Source organism: Neurospora crassa, linkage group IV (genome assembly GCF_000182925.2).
Source record: "Neurospora crassa OR74A linkage group IV, whole genome shotgun sequence".
Taxonomy (NCBI): domain Eukaryota; kingdom Fungi; phylum Ascomycota; class Sordariomycetes; order Sordariales; family Sordariaceae; genus Neurospora; species Neurospora crassa.
In genome coordinates this window covers 3841097-3858309 of record NC_026504.1, presented here as the reverse complement: position 1 = coordinate 3858309, position 17213 = coordinate 3841097, and the positions used below count along the sequence as shown (strand labels likewise).

At 51.9% G+C, this 17213-nt stretch overlaps 2 protein-coding genes across 2 annotated transcripts; one reads left to right on the top strand and one right to left on the bottom strand.

Annotated features, from left to right (window-relative positions):
* Positions 1-1643: 1643 nt before the first annotated feature.
* On the bottom strand, positions 1644-3886 carry NCU07997 (hypothetical protein). The gene is made up of 3 exons (XM_957574.2): positions 3236-3886; positions 2490-3077; positions 1644-2430 (listed from the first exon to the last, which is right to left on the bottom strand). Exons 1-3 carry the CDS (start codon positions 3433-3435, stop codon positions 2193-2195), a joined length of 1026 nt encoding a protein of 341 aa, XP_962667.2. The 5' UTR covers positions 3436-3886; the 3' UTR covers positions 1644-2192.
* Positions 3887-11767: 7881 nt separating this feature from the next.
* On the top strand, positions 11768-16549 carry NCU07996 (F-box and WD domain-containing protein). Its single transcript, XM_957573.2, has 2 exons — positions 11768-12462; positions 12524-16549. The coding sequence occupies exons 1-2, from the start codon at positions 12078-12080 to the stop codon at positions 15736-15738; spliced, it is 3600 nt and encodes a 1199-aa protein (XP_962666.1). The 5' UTR covers positions 11768-12077; the 3' UTR covers positions 15739-16549.
* The last annotated feature ends 664 nt before the right edge of the window (positions 16550-17213 follow it).

Here is a 17213-nt window from a genome sequence, read left to right as displayed (position 1 = left end):
AATTGATCAAAAAGGCGGTGTTGTATGGCCTCGCTTGTGCGTGCGTGTGTGCCTGTATGTGTGTGTAGCTACAAACTGTCCAGGTGTTTGGCGGCCAAGAAAGAATCAGGAGGTGTTCGGCGGTGGGCACGATCCCACTTTACAAGTTCAACATCCGAATTCTTAATATTTTGACTCTTGCGATTATTCTGTAGCTTTTCCCAACGTATAGACCAGAGACTGGAATTAAGCAGCCGTTCGTGGACTCACTGACCCTTTTCTTCAATTTATCCATTTCACTCTGGGCCATAAAACCTGGTGTCATCTTCATGTTATTCATGTTATGCCAGGGGATACATCAGCCCATCCAACCAACAGCTCAGCCAACAACAGCGCAGGTCCCTTCTCTAAACAAGTCCAGACCCGTCCGTCGCTCAGAGCCTCGTCCCGCGATCAAGTTTTATTGGCGTTTTCATTAAACTACATGTGTTACGAGAATTCTGGCGAAAAGACCTAGACCTCCCAAACCCAGGCCCAGGGAGCTGGGTCCGAGGAAACGGGGTCTCCGATGGACTGGCGGGCAGGAGACGGGTTCAACGGGCTTGATGGAGTCGACGGGCTCGGCTGGTGGTGGGGTTCCTAGGGACTGGACTAGCCGGGACTCGTCCGTCGGGACACGTGGAGACTCAAATGTAACGGTCAACGGGTCCGTCCGAGTAGGGCAAGTGATGGAGTTAATACGTATGTATCGCAGTTTGTTCTCATTCCATTAGTTGAATGAACAAAAGGATTGTCTAACACATTGTGCTTCCATGCGTTGCCAGCTGGCTGGTCCGGTTTCCGACCCGCGCACTAACTAGCACGACTACATACTGCGTTGTACACGTGTAGCTAACCGTCTCCTCGGAGCCAACTCGCCAACTGCAAAGCAGCACCCCCTTTCTCTCGCTTCATTCTATCATTCTGTGTAACACCAATCCAAGCAAGACTGAGGCAAAGTGGCTCAGGTACAAATCCCTACTATGGAAGCAATAAAGGAGAGGCGCCTTGGGAACTGGGGAGCCAACGAAACGGAGACAACGGGGCCCTCCTTCACTTGCGGGTTGGGCTTGGAACGACCTCCTGTCGGAATTACCGAACGTCGCAGCGTCTGCCGATTGCCTTCTCCCTATGAGAGTATATCTACCAGAGGTGCGAAGGCGTTATGGGACTTGGGGACTATTCTACGGGAGTGAGACCGATACAACGGTTGAGAGGCTTAATGGGCAGAGAACAGAGCATAGAGCGGAGCAAAAGGCCCAATAAGCGTAAGGGGTAAAAGACGGGAGCTGTCTGTGTATCGTGTCGGTATTGATGAGGTGGCGAATAAGTACAATAGCTGGCATTAGTGCACAGTAAGTCGTTGGCATGGCGGGCAAGCGGGTAAGAAGGCGCATTGTGTGCGTTGGTGCTGTGTCGCCATGTTGTATCGCGGGTGCAAGATCACCGATTCGGGTAAACACTATTGGTATGTGATGTGTGAAGCTTTTGCGTTCCTGGTATCACAGGGAGTGACACGAGTGAGTGGCGACTTTTGGTCAAAACCAGAAGGAGCCCCGATGCCATGGGAGGATGATACACTAGAAATAATTGAGGGATGGATTGTGGGCGAAGAGGGCTGGCACTTTGTTTTATGAGACAGATCGATATATTGCACCTATGGAGAAATATATCCTAGTATTTCCCTTCCATGACCACAGGGACCTCTATGAGGGATACCTTTCCTCCATTCCTTTGCTGTTCGCTAAACAGACAAGTTGTTCTCTTCTCAGATTTCGCAGTTGATGAGCAGGGTCCGTAAAGTTGGGTATCAAATCGAGCGCCGACATAGTGAATGACGAGAAATATGCGGGAAAGGATCAGAGGCGTTGTTTCGTCGCAGAAAAAATCCATGCATGCAAAATGTGGTTAGAACATGCGCGTGTGTTTCATATCGTGCTAAGGATGGTGGTGCGTGTGGCCTTAAGAATGAATGCATGCATCTTGTGAGCGATAAAAGCTTGCGAGAGTCTGGGTGATAGCCAGCCAAAACCAAAAAAAGAGCAAAACAAGTCCAAATAAAAAAAAGACGCTATCATCAGCTTCCTTCGCTTAAACCTTCATTTTCATCGTGTTCTAATATCCTTCTTTCTTTCCCTCCTAGCAGAGTGACAAGGACACTGAAACGTATCGTGTTACTTGAGATTCATCGCCGCGAGTTTTGCTTGTATGCTCTTCCAAGCTTCGGGGTCAGGTTGAGGTTCCACCCGCTTCGGCGCAAGTCGCTCGGTGTTTCTGTTGAAGCACTTGGGGCACGTGGTGACGGTTGGCTCCGAAGCGAAGGTGTTTTTGCAGGCCTTGCATTCGAAGTAAGCCTGGCGTTTCGAAGGTTGGTCTCCAGGATAGCCGTAGGGATACTTGTCCTTCTTTGATCTGTTCAAGGGGTCAGTATAACTAGCTTCTCGAGGCCATCGATATGCGCTAAAACTTACGGGTCTCGAGGGCAGTCCGTGCAACGGACGTGCTGGCAGGCCGTGCAAGTCTTGTTTCCAGAAGTGAAGAGGTTCTTGCAGCCGCAGCAGGTCCTGCGCACACGTTGGCGAGGCTTCTTGTGAACCAGATCCTGAGTGCCGGTCTTGGCAGGACGTCTGAGAACGAGGTCCTTCTCGCGCTTCGGGTGCCAGTCGGGGACGATGGGGGCGTTCTCGGCACGATCCTTGATGATCTGAGCGCGCTTCTTCCTGCTCTCCTCCCTCTCGGCCTCGGTCTTCTTGGAGGGAATACGAGGGCACTGCTTGCATCGCGTGTGCTTGCACTTGGAGCACTCCTTGGAAGCTCCGAACGAGGTGTCGCATTGGTGGCATTTGCGGTGGACACGCATCTTGATGGGCTTTTCAACACGGAGAGCATGACCCTCGGTCGAGTGCCACTCGCTGGGCTTCAGCTCCAAGCCATAGAGCTCACCGAGCTTCTTGGCACGCTCCTCAAACAACTGGGCGCGAGGGACCTTTTGGGCATTGGCGTCCACAGTCTTGGCCGCCGCCGCAGCAGCAGCAGCAGCAGGGGCCGTCTTCGTGGTGCTGTAGTCATTTGTTAGAGACTGGAGTTCAAAGGGAAGTGAAATGCATCATCAAGAGTTGGATGGGTTGGTTGACCACAACTCAAAGCGGACAGCATGCCAGCCAGTGTCCATCCAATGAGAACCCTCCCGACAGTGCCAGACTAAAATAGGCCTTACCTCTTGGCGGCTTCCTTGCCCTTTTTCTCGGCGGGAGCAGCGGGATCGGCCTTTGCGCCGCTGGTCGAAAGTCGCTTCGTCCTCAGAACCGTCTTTACTCTTGCCAGAACCTTGCCGAAGCCCTTCTTCTCCTCCTTAGGGACCGCGGCGGGTCCTCCCTGTGTAGCGGAACTCATGACGATGGCGTTGTTCTTGATCATAGAATCGTTTTGTCGAGGGTGGGTTGGTGTGACTGTAGTTGGGTTGGCTGACGTATGTCAATGTATGGTGGTGGTAGTAGTAGTGGTGGTGATGGTCGACTCGTGTTGTTGTTGGGGTTGGTGTTGGTGTTGTTTGCCGGTATTATTCGGTTCCAAGCCCTTGGGATCCAAAGGTGAGGTGAGACCCAAAACGCCGCAATTCCGACTAATTTCGCGCCGATCACTGCCTCGTCTATACTCGGAGTATTTGTGGTCGAGCTCCTTGGTTGTTGACGGACATAAAGGTACACACACGGCCTATGTGTGTTGTCCTGTTGTGTGGATAAGGAAAGAGAGGAGAGGGTTCCTCGTTCCTGGGAAGTGGGATTGAGGGAAAGAAAAGGGAAACTGGGCGGCCGGGGGAGGAGCCAGGGGGGGGGTACGGGGTACGGCTAGTGTACGGCTGCAGTGGGTGGGAAACCCCAAACTGCAAACTGCAAACTGCCTCTGGGTGTGGCTCTTGACAGGCTACGGGCATGCGGGAATAGGGACGGGAGGAGCACAGTCAATCCCGGCAACCTAGCTCATGGAGACCGCCAGGTGAGGTGTGGAATGGCAGCACGACCTAAGTAATGCCTGTCCAAACGGAACAACCGAATGGTACGGTGGACGGTGCAGTCATGTAATTGACCATGGCTGCAAAACACGCCCAAGTAGGACTAGGTAGGTAGGTAGACAAGAACTGAAGCAGCTCCTGGCGGTAAAACACGGTATCGATGTATCGCTGAAAGGTGCGATAGTAGTATCGTATTCTGCAATACGCCGCTTTACTGCGTTTTCCGTGCGTTTTCCTTACGCGTAGCAATGCTCTGACTGGTGGCAGCCCGCAGCATGCCGTGGGGCGGGGTGGTAACCGGGAAACATACCCAGTCGTTTCCTAGCCGAAAACAGCAGCTGGTTCCCGAAAAGCCTCGGTCAGCGCAGGAACGGGCGGAGGAGACATGAACTTTGTACACAGCAAACAACTGAAAAATTCTTCGCCCGGCACTCCATTCCATTGTGGAAGGTCGTCCATGGACACGACGATGCCTTCCCAGCCTCACTCACGCCAGTGACACCTGCGCTTTGTGACCGTGACGAGAATGCGGGAATGTTCACAGGGTGGAAGCAAGGGATGGGCGCATCACGCTAGCAGGAATTCGGGACAGGACCGGTATTAGCTTCGTTCTGGCACCATGTCAGTTGCGAGACCCGGGGACAGGCGCCGGCCAAAACAGCCATGTGGTCCTCTGTTTAGGTTGTTCCATTTGGGCCGCCCACCGCTTATCAATAGCGCACGCTTTCCTTGTTCACTTCCAGGTTGAGAGGGTTTTCTCTGCTCCTAGTCGCAGCAATCGAACCAAGTGGACCGCAACGACGAATCTTCATCGCAGCCTTTTAACTCACCATAATTAACCCAATCTCCTGGACATCATGATGCCCAAGCCAGCCAGGACGGCCAGGACCGGCAATTCTTAACGGCATCAATCGAAATACTTAGACCGGGCATTCGAATCAGCTCTTTTGGTGCTTCGACTAGGTACGTAGGTCATGTTGTGTGGACGTAACCCCAACATCATGTTGTGGGTGCCACTATACTGGAGACTGGAAAGGAGGAGCTGTCCCAGCGCAATGGGATGCCCAACGTTGAAAAACCCACCGACTGGAGGCTCAAATGCCTCCAGTTCGCAAGTCAAGGTTGCCTTGCGCAAGAAAATGCCTTGCGTTGGCCACGAGTGGGTGGAGAACGGGTAGAAGCGTCTTGGGAGAACATTAACAAAGGGAAAGGCTGGTGTTGACAAAAGCATCTCCGTCCAGCGAGGTACAAAAACATGACCACGGCCCATCCCGTTGTCGTTTTTGCCCTCTTTGTTCCCCAACATGCCTGGCACACCAGCAGGCAGTCAGCAAGCAGTCAACACACACAATCAATAGGTAGGTACTGTAGCGCTGACTAGGTGAGAACTCCGTCACTCCAAGGCGGGACCGCGGCCCATTGGAACGTGACCCCGCCGGCAAACACCGTTTCAGAACCCAGGAGCTTGGTTGGGTTCTGACCGTTCTGGAGACGGGGTCCCTTCAGTTCTTTGACTGGCGAACCGGGAACAGCATCAAACATCCTCAGAGGCCGTTCCATTCGACCAGTCCTTTGCGGGGCTACCTCGCTGTCAGGGAGCCATGGCACAAATGGGCAAATCACCCGGAACTCCCAGAAATTCCAAAGGGGCCCTGGCAAGACACCCTGGCGACTCCTCCTTCTTGTCCAAACAAGCATTCGCCATTGGCGCCGTGCTTCCAGGAACGTTGCCGTTCGCTTCCGCCTCTGCGCCTCTCCACTTCTCAGAGCATCACCTCCACATCTTCATAGCGTTGGACGCTATCGTTCGACCAGTCCGTAATCCGCTCGTGATCCACCGGGATCTCAAGCCGGTCTGATTCTTCCTCGTCCCCCTGGGACTTTTCCATCACAAAGGGGTTTGTTCATTCACTCAGTCAAAGTTTTGCATGACGGGGCCGGATGACATGGTCTGGTCCATCCCAGCCAGCAGGAAAAGGCACAAGGGAACCCGAACAAAAAAAAAAAGCTCCCGGCCCTATGATGGATGACCGTTGCTCCAATTGTGGATCGTGGCATTCGAGTTCCGATTTATCGAATGATTCCAGCTACCTCTGGTTCGTAAAAAGGTACAACGTCTTGTCTCGCCCTTTCGGTACCTGGTTTCGTCGCTGGCGACATGACATGCTGACGTTTCGTCTACCGCGCGGCACTCGAACAAGGTGGTCGACGACAACGACGGCGACCACACTCGACCCCAAGTCGGAACTGCAGACACCTACCTGTCTTCAACCTGCCAGTGAGCTGTCGCCACTCGCTTCGGAGCACACAACCTGCAAGACCCCGTCGCCGACCGTAGCGTTGGGGTCCCTTTGCATCGAATAAGTTTGGCTACAGGTCACCGGCCTGCATCAATATTGCAGCTGCCGTATCATGCTCCCTTTCTCACCAGCCTAATCGAGCAAGCCATCTTGCCCAAGAGTGGGTTTTGTGCAGAGTAGCATACATATACACTAGACTGGTCGTGGTGGCCATCCGGACTTCCTGCCTACCAGAGCCCGTCGCCCTCGGTCTGGGTAGCATCAGCGTTGTACCGTGACGATGCGAGAGGGCTTGTTAACTGAGGGGTTGGTGTGTGAGGGATCGAGACAGCGAACCACCATCGCCAGCGGCATCATCATTGGCGCTAGGACATTGTGTTCCGAAATGCCTGATAAACTCTAGGCCAATCCGGCCGTTTTCCTCTTCCTAGTGTAGTGTACCGCCTGTTCCACCGTCTCCTGGTTGTTCTACGCGTTCTACGCAATACGCTCCCCCCCGGCACTGCGTATACTTACCTGTATACATATGTGCACCACGACCCAGTGTCGTGGCGAGGGTGATGATTGTTCAGACAGATGCGCAAAGCTATCACAAAGGTGCGATGACACATTAATCTTTGTGGCATGTTCGTGGCATCATCAACACAGGTACGACGGACTGCTAAAAAGAACAGAGTAGGTACTGTACAATGCCTACACCAGACGGAACTCGGGATTTCTCGTGAAACTTTCATCCCTCGGAATTATGTACTGGCGGAGGTCGTGTTCCCACGAGATATATCATTGCTCATAGTATCAGAAAGGCGACTGCGAGACAGCCGCTCAGAGTAAGAAGTGATATGGATGATCGATCGGCTTTGAGGACAAAGTATCGGGTGGGAAGGTTCTCTGCTGTATAATGTGTAACCAGAAAGATGGTGGCCGATGTCTTTGTCGAACACAGGGGCGGACAACCAACGTATCTGATTTGAAAATTTCTCCGCTCCAACCACGAAGGAGGACGGCGCCCGAGCTAGTTCGTACTTTGCTTTTCCAATCACCAGTCAATTCGTCTCCAGCCCCCGGGCACCATCAATAATCTTCACCAGCCAAACGGATCATCCCGCATCGATACCATCTGGCTGGGACCGAGACGAACCCATCCAGGGAAACGTTTCCTTCCTTTTGAACTCCAAGGTGGAACCAAAAATATCTTACTCAACCCAAAGAGGCGAGATGTTCTATTCTTGCGCTTTCAAGCCGAATCGTTGGGAGTAAGACAGGAGTATGAAAGACAAAGCATGACTCTGGTAGCCTGACAATATCAAGCGTAAGATACAGCGGCAATTTCCACCCCATGAAGTTCAATACAGAAACCCTATCGAGATGGTACGGTTTTCCGGAAATGGCCAGCGGGTTATTCAATCTGATATAGGTAGCTGTGTAGTCTAATCTCTTCTACTGCCTTTCTATGAGCTGCCTCTTACACATCCTAATATATTAACAAGCATCATTCAGTAATTCATGACAGCTTACCGAGCAGCTTATGGTCAAGGCATTATAGTATATGGGCAGTGTACAGTAAGCGACTCGTTAGGCCCGACATCATCACCGCCACTGCCGTCTCAGGGGTTGCACAGAGGGTAGAGGGCTCGTAAAACGGACGGTCCATTAGCCAAAGGAAAGAAATGTAGTACAAAAACCAGAAAGAAAGAAAAAACCAATGTACGCCTGCCAGGCACGCCAGACTCAGACCTGGGCACAGTAGAAGTCCGGTAAAGTAAAGGGCGGATTACGGTCCATTACCAGATACCGTTTCTCATTGAAACAGCATCGTACACAGTAGTGTAAATCCACTGGGCTTTCTTTTGCCAGGAAGCTACGTCCCAAACTGTCGGGTCTGACAAAATATCCAATTGACTGAGAAAAAGCGGTATCCTCCCTTCATTGCGATTGGTACTGAGGCATCTTTCACCGCTTATGTCTCGGAGCTGCGATGTTTTGCTGGAGGATGCTGTTTCTGTTTTTATTTTCACAAGCTGGACAGCGTTCACACTATCCAGCCCCTCTATTTCCCTTGTTTGTTTGTTTTCTTCCCTTTCATTTCATCTTGTCAATGCGTTTTTGGATCCTGTGTGACCGCTAACATTGTGCTGTTGTAGTTGTTACGTCTTTAGCAGACTTGTCCAATTGATGATCATCGGCCGGTGTCTCTTTGACGGACAATCCCGAGCTCGCTCCTTTCATCAGATGAGACGGATGACTGTCACTGCAACACAAGAAGTATGTCATGATATTTACAACGATAAGCTCAACCGCCTTTGCTGCGGAGAAATGCTACATTCCTGCTTCACACATGCGAGGCAGAATTGGCAGATAACCTAGCATTCAGTCAGATAGAGTGCATTGCATTGCATGCTGCGCACAGCGTGAGCAACACCTTGAAAGGTGGCCCTTCAATCCACTTCACATCGTAGTTCTTCACCACCCTCGTGTATTATCTGTGGATGCGCCAAGGTGGCATGTTTGGTATGGACTTCGTGGGGGAGAAAAAGATTCCTATCACTGTTGTGAGCTATCATTTTGTTTGCTGGCCCCTCTTCCACACCATGCCGTACCATCGCATGCCGAGGATCTCGGGGGGGGCAGCCGCTCTGACAGAAACGAAAAGCAACTTTCGCTTGCGCAGGCATAACTTATGAATGCTACGGGGGTATTGCTGCGTTCTGGACTGCCTCGGAAGCAGTAGGGTCATGCTATCCTGCAATCTGGAACTGCCGAGAAGTTCTACATGGAAATGGAAACCGACATGACCTGAGGATTGAATGGTCGAGAATCGGACAAATGTAATATAAAGAGGAGGCGGAAGCGGAGAAAGGAAAAGCAGATGAACTAAGGACACTGAACATCCAAACATGGACGGTGAGCCAAGGCTGATTGGACAACAACTGCAAAAACATCCAAAGGCAGCAAACAAACATCTCCCCCAACACAGCAACACAATATGCTCCAACCGCTTCGGATTAAAACACGATTTCTCCTCGTGGGTTTACAGCGTCGTGGTGTGTCCGTCTATCAGCTTGCTTCTTTGATGGAACCCCCGCCTGCTGTGTTGCGACCCTGGCTTGGGATGGACGTGCGCGTGCTCTTGATGAAAGGGAGCCGTCGCTGCTTATGATAAGCTCGAGCTCGCAACTTGTCTTGTCTACCGCATTGCACCTCACAATTCCTTCCACGCTCACGCGGAACAGAGTAATTCACAGTGTGAGTCTCATCATATATCAGCTGGGACCCCGCAATGACCCTCGGTGAGATCTTCGAGACATTGGGGCAAGGGTTGACAGAGAAGGTTGCTGAGCCAAACCACGAAACGGAGCGTCTACAACACGGAATGGTAATATACGGTATAGATATTTAAATCCACACTCAAGGTTGTTTTTATTTTGATCTTTTACCAAGCACTTGGTTTTTTGCCCGTGCGGATATATTAAGTAAGCATAAAATCCGGAGTATTTACTCAAGCTGAGCAATGATCAACACGGGCAGATCCACGGTGCGCATGGCTCTCTTCCGAACATGCGACAATCACGACACTTTTCTTCCTTGAACCCCGCCAACAAGCCAGCCAGCCGCCCGCTCGGTGTGCGGGAGATGGAAAAAGGGAAGGGAAGCAGCCCGCGGGTTCGGTTGAGGCTTTGGCCTTGTCAGTGAGTGAATAGAGTAATTTACCGGAACGATGTCCTTGGGCCCTTTTCACCCAGTTGCTCGTTACCAGTTGCTTGGGCTTTCCGAACACCCGTCTTCGGATTTCTCAAATCTTGTCATCCTCCGACGGGACTCTAGTTCTGTTCTTGGCCGTCCAAATACACAGTTCTCTTGACTTTTGGATTTCAAAGGGGAAATGAGGTGCATTAGCAGCATGTTCTACCAAATAGTCAAGGGATCATGGGCATGTGTATCCTGAGGCTTGCTGGAAGATTCAGTCCAGAATATGTGATTCCGTTTTGCACGGGTATGAGTGTATTTTCAAGTGGCAGTCGATGAGCTCTTCCTTTCCACAACGACATCGCATCAAGGGATAATGATGCGAAAAGGTGAATGCCGCCCTCCCTGCTTCCCTTGTAAAGATGATGTAGACCGGAACAGAGAGGGAGACGAGCGGCGGAGAATCCAGTCCAGTCCATCGCGGCCGGAAAGCAGAACTTCCATTGCATGATGGGACGGGACGGGAGCGAGTGCAAATGTAGTGTAGAATACTGCACGCTACTATGTACGCTAGGTACACAACAGCAATGCAAAAAATCGACCACGCTGCTCTCCACTCCGAGCAACAAGCACATCTCTCTCAATCATCCCTCTCCACGCCCGCCCGCCCACCCGCCTGCGGACCCGCCGGCCCCGACCACCGCCGTTCGTTCATTCGGTTCGGGTGGCACGGATGGGAAAGGGGTTGCTGGGTGGAGTCGAGTTCATCGTTCGGGAGGGGATCGGCTGTACCCGTCCCTGCCGGTCCCCTCTTTCTTTTCTTCCAGTTCGGGCTTGAGCCAGGTTCTTGGAAACACTGTGGAGGTCTTCTTTTTTCCTTTGAGTCTTGCTGATGATCTCGTCTCCATCATGACTAATTACATGATTGATTGTCGTTCTTATTAAGCTGCATCGCGATTGTCAATGTCAAACGGACATGAGGCTATGAGGCGCGAGGCGGGCCGTCGCTCGTTGGTGACGAAGGCTCGTGGGCGATTCTCGTGCTTGGGCAGACAACTTTCGGACACCCAAGAATGAGGTAGTCTCATCATATGTACCCGGGATGTGCCATGGAAGGCTTTACTTCTTGGTGTTGATCAGGTGTTCAATATCATCAGCACTGGCGCCCGCGGATGGCTTGTTGACCTCGTCATTCTCAAGTCCCGTGCTTGTTCGTTCTGTTCATCTGTGGTCACTGCAGTGCACTTTGACACAGATTGGTCACTGAGGTCATCGTGACCTATCTCATCATCCGTGCTCCAAGGGTGTTTCAACTTTCTGACCAGGGCCTCCATTGTAAACCAAACTACGGGAAATACCAAAGCTTCACATTGTCAACATCATGGACCTCACTGTTTCGCAAGCAATCTATGTCTGAATTGATGTACGGTTCAAGGCGTTCTGACAAAAAGTCTAACATCCATAGTGGCGTTCTTGGGTAGATGGAAGTTTTTCTTGAAGGCGACTTTCGGTGGAGACACCGCCAATTAGATTGCCGTTGTTGAACTTCATGCGACAGGAAGTGCCGAATTGAAGTGAATGGAACACTGGCTTGTACAAGATATTGATGCCAAATGTGCATTCACGCCGTGTGGTATGACTCGTTTCCTGTGCGGCACTATAAGCTTGATGCTCATGCACTGTAATCTCAGCCCAAGAGGTAGGTGTGTAGGAGTCATGGATGCTTAGTGGGCAATCCTTCCACCGGGACGGGCAAGCGTCGGGTTCATGCTGTGACGCACCGGGCGAGATCGAAAATCTTGCTTCCAAAAAACGTCAGCCTCACGACAACCACCATCTTTCGCCCATCTTCACATTCGACATCCGCACCAATTGAACGCAACCTGCATCACTCTTAGACGCGCCGCTCTCCGAACAACCCTCCGTGCTGCTGCTGCTGCTGCCCCTCTTCCCCTCCCGACCACCATCAACACCTCCAACCTCGTCTACCGAACACCAGCGACTGTGCAATCCAAGCTGCACAGTCAGGCGCATTGCCACCAGGGTTCACTCAAAAGTCCTTTATGCACCAAGGCTCGACTGAAACTTCTGTATCGTTACCGCGAGATCCATATCCAATATCTTCCGGCCAAACTGTCCAACATGGCTCGCCTCACTCCCAGCCAAGCTCCCCAGATGATGCCTCTCCTCATGAGAGCATCTTCGGCGGAGATGCTGCTTCTAGCAGCAGCGACGACGGCCACCGCTTTGACCACGACTTTGGCCGACTGAGGGCTGCCGACTATGCCTCTGCCGCCCAACCTGTCATGACTGCTGGTCAACGCATCGCTGAATATGAAAGCGCCTTGCTGCTGTCCCGACATCGCGCTCCGCATACCGTGGCCTTCCAAGTTGTTAAGAACACTTCATCCACTCCGGGCCGCGTCAAGTTGACAGATTTCCCCAACGGTATGTCCGTTTGGGTAGTGTGGTTGATATTCTCGCTCGTAGCTTACAAAAACTCTCCCAGAAATCCTGACCCATATCTTATCGCATCTGCATCCCGATTCTCACGGAGACGTCGCTCTGGTCTCGAAGCGCTTTTACCACCTCGTTGCGGCCCCCTATGCCTGGCGGAGAGCTTTCCTGCGCAACTTTCCTGGCCAAGAATCGTTACTTTCGGCAAAGAACAGGAGCGAGTTTGCCAACGAAGATGGAGAGCTGGACAGAATACGCTCCGAGTCTCGGTACTTTGCCAGACTGAGTGCCATGGCTACATGGCGTAGCGAGTATCTTCTCCGCACTCGGCTGCTCCGGAGTGTGTCCCGCGGAAAACCGGACGGCTCCTCGAACCTTTCGATCCAGTCTGGCAAGAAGGCAGCCGCCGTGTTGACATATAGCCCAAGGCTCACCTGGATGGTCACCCATTTGCACGCCGTATTTTCCGGTAATCGCAATGGGCCGCGTGTGATGCATGGTTCCAGGGATATCGGAGTGGCATCTGTCGGCGATCCTACTACCGGTAAAATCGACAAGCTGGGTATGGATGACCAGTTTCAGTTTCAGCAGCTGGACGAAGTGCATCCCGGTCTCGTGTACTATGGAATGGGCGACGGGGCGGCTGCGGTTCCTAACGTCATCGACGTTAGCCAGCCCTATGGTCTCATCGGCGCTGAAGCGTTTCCTGGTGGTCGGGTCTACTTCAAACCACAGGGTCAGCTGCGCGGCCGATTTCTGGGAATCGTACCAGAAACTGTGGACGACGAGCCTGAGATACCCAAGATCCCAGAGCTCTTGGATGCCGTCTGTTCTGTTTGGATCGCAAAATCGCCCAATGTACCAACAGCAACTGACTCGATGATTGGTATGTTTACTGGCTCAACGCTCGGCATAGTGACCGCTTATACCCTTGGTTATGAAATCTCGGGTCGTCGCGCCGGCAACCGCGTTGGCGAGATCACCGCGCGGTGGGTGCTCAGCCCGGGCGTGCCTATTGTAGACATCAAGGTCGATGACAACTACAACCTGAGACGCAAAGGCATGAACAGAGTTTGGGCTGTTGCGCTGAATGCACTTGGAGAAGTCTTTTATCTGATCCAGACGCCGACACCTTCTTCGACTCGTGGAAAGTCGACAACTCTGCTCAAGGATGCCTGGGATGCCGGACGCACTGCTTATTGGGAGATGATCGAAGCAACTCGGCGTGTCGCCACACCGGATGACTGCAACAAGAATGCAGCTGATGGTTCATACACACCGCGCTCATCGGCAAATTTCATGAACCTGAGCAGGGCACAGATCGTTGCTGAGGCCCGAGAGATAGAATCTTACTTGCGCCGCAAACCAGCTTATTTCCGGGGGGTTTGCTTAGGCTGGGATATGCAGCGGAGACTCGAAGTGGACTTTGCTGCCGGCGATGAAAGTGGCGGCGAGGCCATTTTCAAGATCGATTGCGGTTTAGAGGAGAACGTGCCCCCTGCCGTTCGGAGATATGTCAGACACAAGACTAGCCCGGTGATCAATCCAGAGAAGGTTGCGGCCTTGCTGTCTTCAGCACCCAAAGCCTCTATCTTTGGAGGTACAGAGACGTCAAAAAGCTGGGATTCTATCTCTCAGTCTACCACGAGCAATGGAGAAAAGCCTTCAGCCATTCAGGCTTCAAGCGATTCACCTTCGACCTCAGCCACGCCTGCAGGAGACACGATTAACGGTTGGTCTGTCACCGACTACAAACTCAAGATACCTCTAGGGGCAGAAATCACCGCCAGCGCTATTGATTTGTCTGCCTATGCTGTCATGGCAGCATTTGAGGACCCTCTTTGCTTCGAGCATGATGGAAGTGGTGACACGTCCAAGGAGATTCCTGGTCGTCGCGCCCGGTATCTTGCTGTAGGAACCAGCACCGGTGCAGTGAATGTGTGGAACACAAGAGATCATCACTCTTCCCATACGGTCAAGCCTTTACGGGTTATTCAAACCGACTCACCCGCTATCTCTAGTCTTGCCCTTTCGGCTCTTTATCTACTTCACGGCGGTACTGACGGTGTGGTCCAAGCATGGGATCCGTTGGCTTCAACACATGAACCTATCCGAACCCTCAATGCAAAGGTGTCGGGCCGGATCCCTCGTCCCATTCTCTCTCAGGCTCCTGCAATGGAACGGATTGTCTACTCTGCTGTTCGCGCCATCTTCTTGGATCCTGATCCGACTGTCCTTCGAGGCGTGTCGGCATGGGGAAACAACATCAGGTTTTGGTCTTATAGCTCGACAAATCAAACCCCCGGTCGGAAGCGACGTCACCGACATAACGATGTACATGGCCGGCTGAGCAGCCGTAGAACCAGCCATCACGTCTCTGGCTTTATCGCTGCGGAAGAGGCGGAGCTTATCCACGAGGAGGAAACGCGCACTCGCGAGATGGCTCGGCTCCGTTCGCGGTTTGGACAAGGCTTGGCAGACATGACCGAGGAAGAAGCACTTCTTTATGCCCAAATGATTTCCGAGGAGGACTTCATAAAGCAAGAGTCGGTTCGGTTGGCAGCTGAGGCAGAGATGGGATCGACTATTGATGAAGAATGGGAAAGGTTGCCGTCCACGGGGAGCAGCGCTGATCAGCTTACACCCGAGCCTAGCCCTCCTGGCGCTAGCCCGAGTGTGACGGGAAGCGGTGCGAATCTCGCGACTGCCAATCAAGAGTCAGAGGAGGAAATGATCCAACGGGCTATTCGCCTGTCGCTGCTTGAAAGCAACGGCAGCGTGGATGGTGTTGCTGCAGTGGAACCGGCACCGGCACCAGAACCAGTAGCATCAGAAGCAGAGCAGTACCCCCCTCGCAGCCCGAGCCCCTTACCCGAGTTCTCCATCAAGGTGAAGCCCTTGAAGGGTAAAGGAAAGGGCAAGCAACCTTCTCTCGCGACTGGGTCTTCCTCGTCCCACAGCACGCCGGTCATTCCCTTTTCCGAGACCGGGCACAGCAACGGCTCTGTCTTCGGGCGAGATCCTTCCGACATCGCCTACGATACCGCCCCGGCAGCAGCAACTACAAATGTCACCTCTGGCACTGACATCGATGACGATCTGGCTCTTGCTTTGCGACTGAGCTTAGAGGAGGAACAGGCTCGCCAGCACCGGATGGCACACCAGAACGTTGTGCCGACGGTTTCTGATGTTCGACACGCGTTGGAGAACTCGGAAGAGTTTCCGAGGTTGGATGTGAAGGGGAAGGGGAAGGGGAAGATGATCTAAAGGGATTACGTGGTCAATGTGATGCGATGTTGATAGGTTTGCAAGTTGCTATGTAGTGAGTGCTTGGAGAGCTGCGAGTTCATCTCACCCTCTTTGGTATCGATCATACCGCCCTGGAGCATCTTCAGGCTGGCAGATCCTAGGGTACTAGCGTTATTGTCTTGTGGCTGTGCTCTGTGGGGTAGAATAGAAGCGCAGAGCTTTTTGAAGCCCATCCGGATGTCTTTTTGCGTGATCCAACATGAGTACGAGGTGGTGTCTCGCATGTGTACCTTCCTTTCCATTTTGACAGTCCTTCAAGCGGGTACCTCGCTCGTCACGAAAACAGATGGGAAGGAGCTGAATCAAAGCGTGCAAAGTGAAGTCATAGCGTGTCACGGCAATGTCGGCAGGCAAAGATCAGCTTTCAATGTGTTCCACTCGTCAGCTTGCTCGACATTAGCCCCATGAGGATCGCGTCTAATATCCAATTTCCTTATCTTGGTTATTTTGCTTCACCATCTCTTCAAAATCGGCTATCCATCGCACATGTCTTGAAAGTTCTTGCCTGGCCCCCGATCTCACCTCATCCCTTATCTAAATCGTTAGTGCACGCATATTAATACCCTCGAGGCATAGCTGACGAAAGTCCCAACTCTCCTTGTGTATGTGTTACAAGGAACGAGTTCACAGGCATGCCGTACGACCCGCTGTACCTGAAGCTATACCTAGTGTACCTTTTTCTCAGAGGGATAGGTTTCATCAAATCCGATCAGACGAAAGGGAGGGCATCCTGGATGGTGTTGTTAGTTGAAGGGATTCGAATGCAAGAGGCGCAAAGGCGCATCGTTCCAGCACTGCCTGCTCAGATTCAAGTTATGATGCAAGTGGGTTTTAAGTGGTATCAGAAAAATAACAGTAAATCTTTAACCCCTATTGTCTGTATGTTCTGTTTGTTATCATCATTCTTTCACTTTGAGATAAACAAGCATTGCCTTTCTTCCTACTTCGAAGTTGTAAAATGGAGCTATTCGTCAAGAATTGTACGTCGTCTGAAAAGAATGGGTCACAACCAAAAAATGTGGACGAAGGCGCTTCCCAGAAACCAGGCGTTCTCAGACGGTTTCCCACTTGTTTAAATGAGCTTTGGCTCGGTTGAAATTCTGCAAACTTGGAAAACGAAACAAAGAAAAGAAGAAGAAAAAAAAAGTGAAGAAAGACAAACAAAAGAAATGAAGAGTCAACAGTTTCCAAAACGCATATATGCCTATTCAGAGCTCCGAGATGCAATGTCATGCATCACTTGGGGACATATGCCAAGGACGGATCGCCTCTACCTAGTCGGCATGCAGCTATACATATGGACTTGAATGCCTGGACACTCAAACAGAACACCACCATTCACTATCCTTTTGCTTGTAAAAGCAGTGGGATTTAAAGCTTCAGAGGTAAAAAAAAAGTGTTATTTTCTCTTGACCGGAGTGGTGATGGGAGAT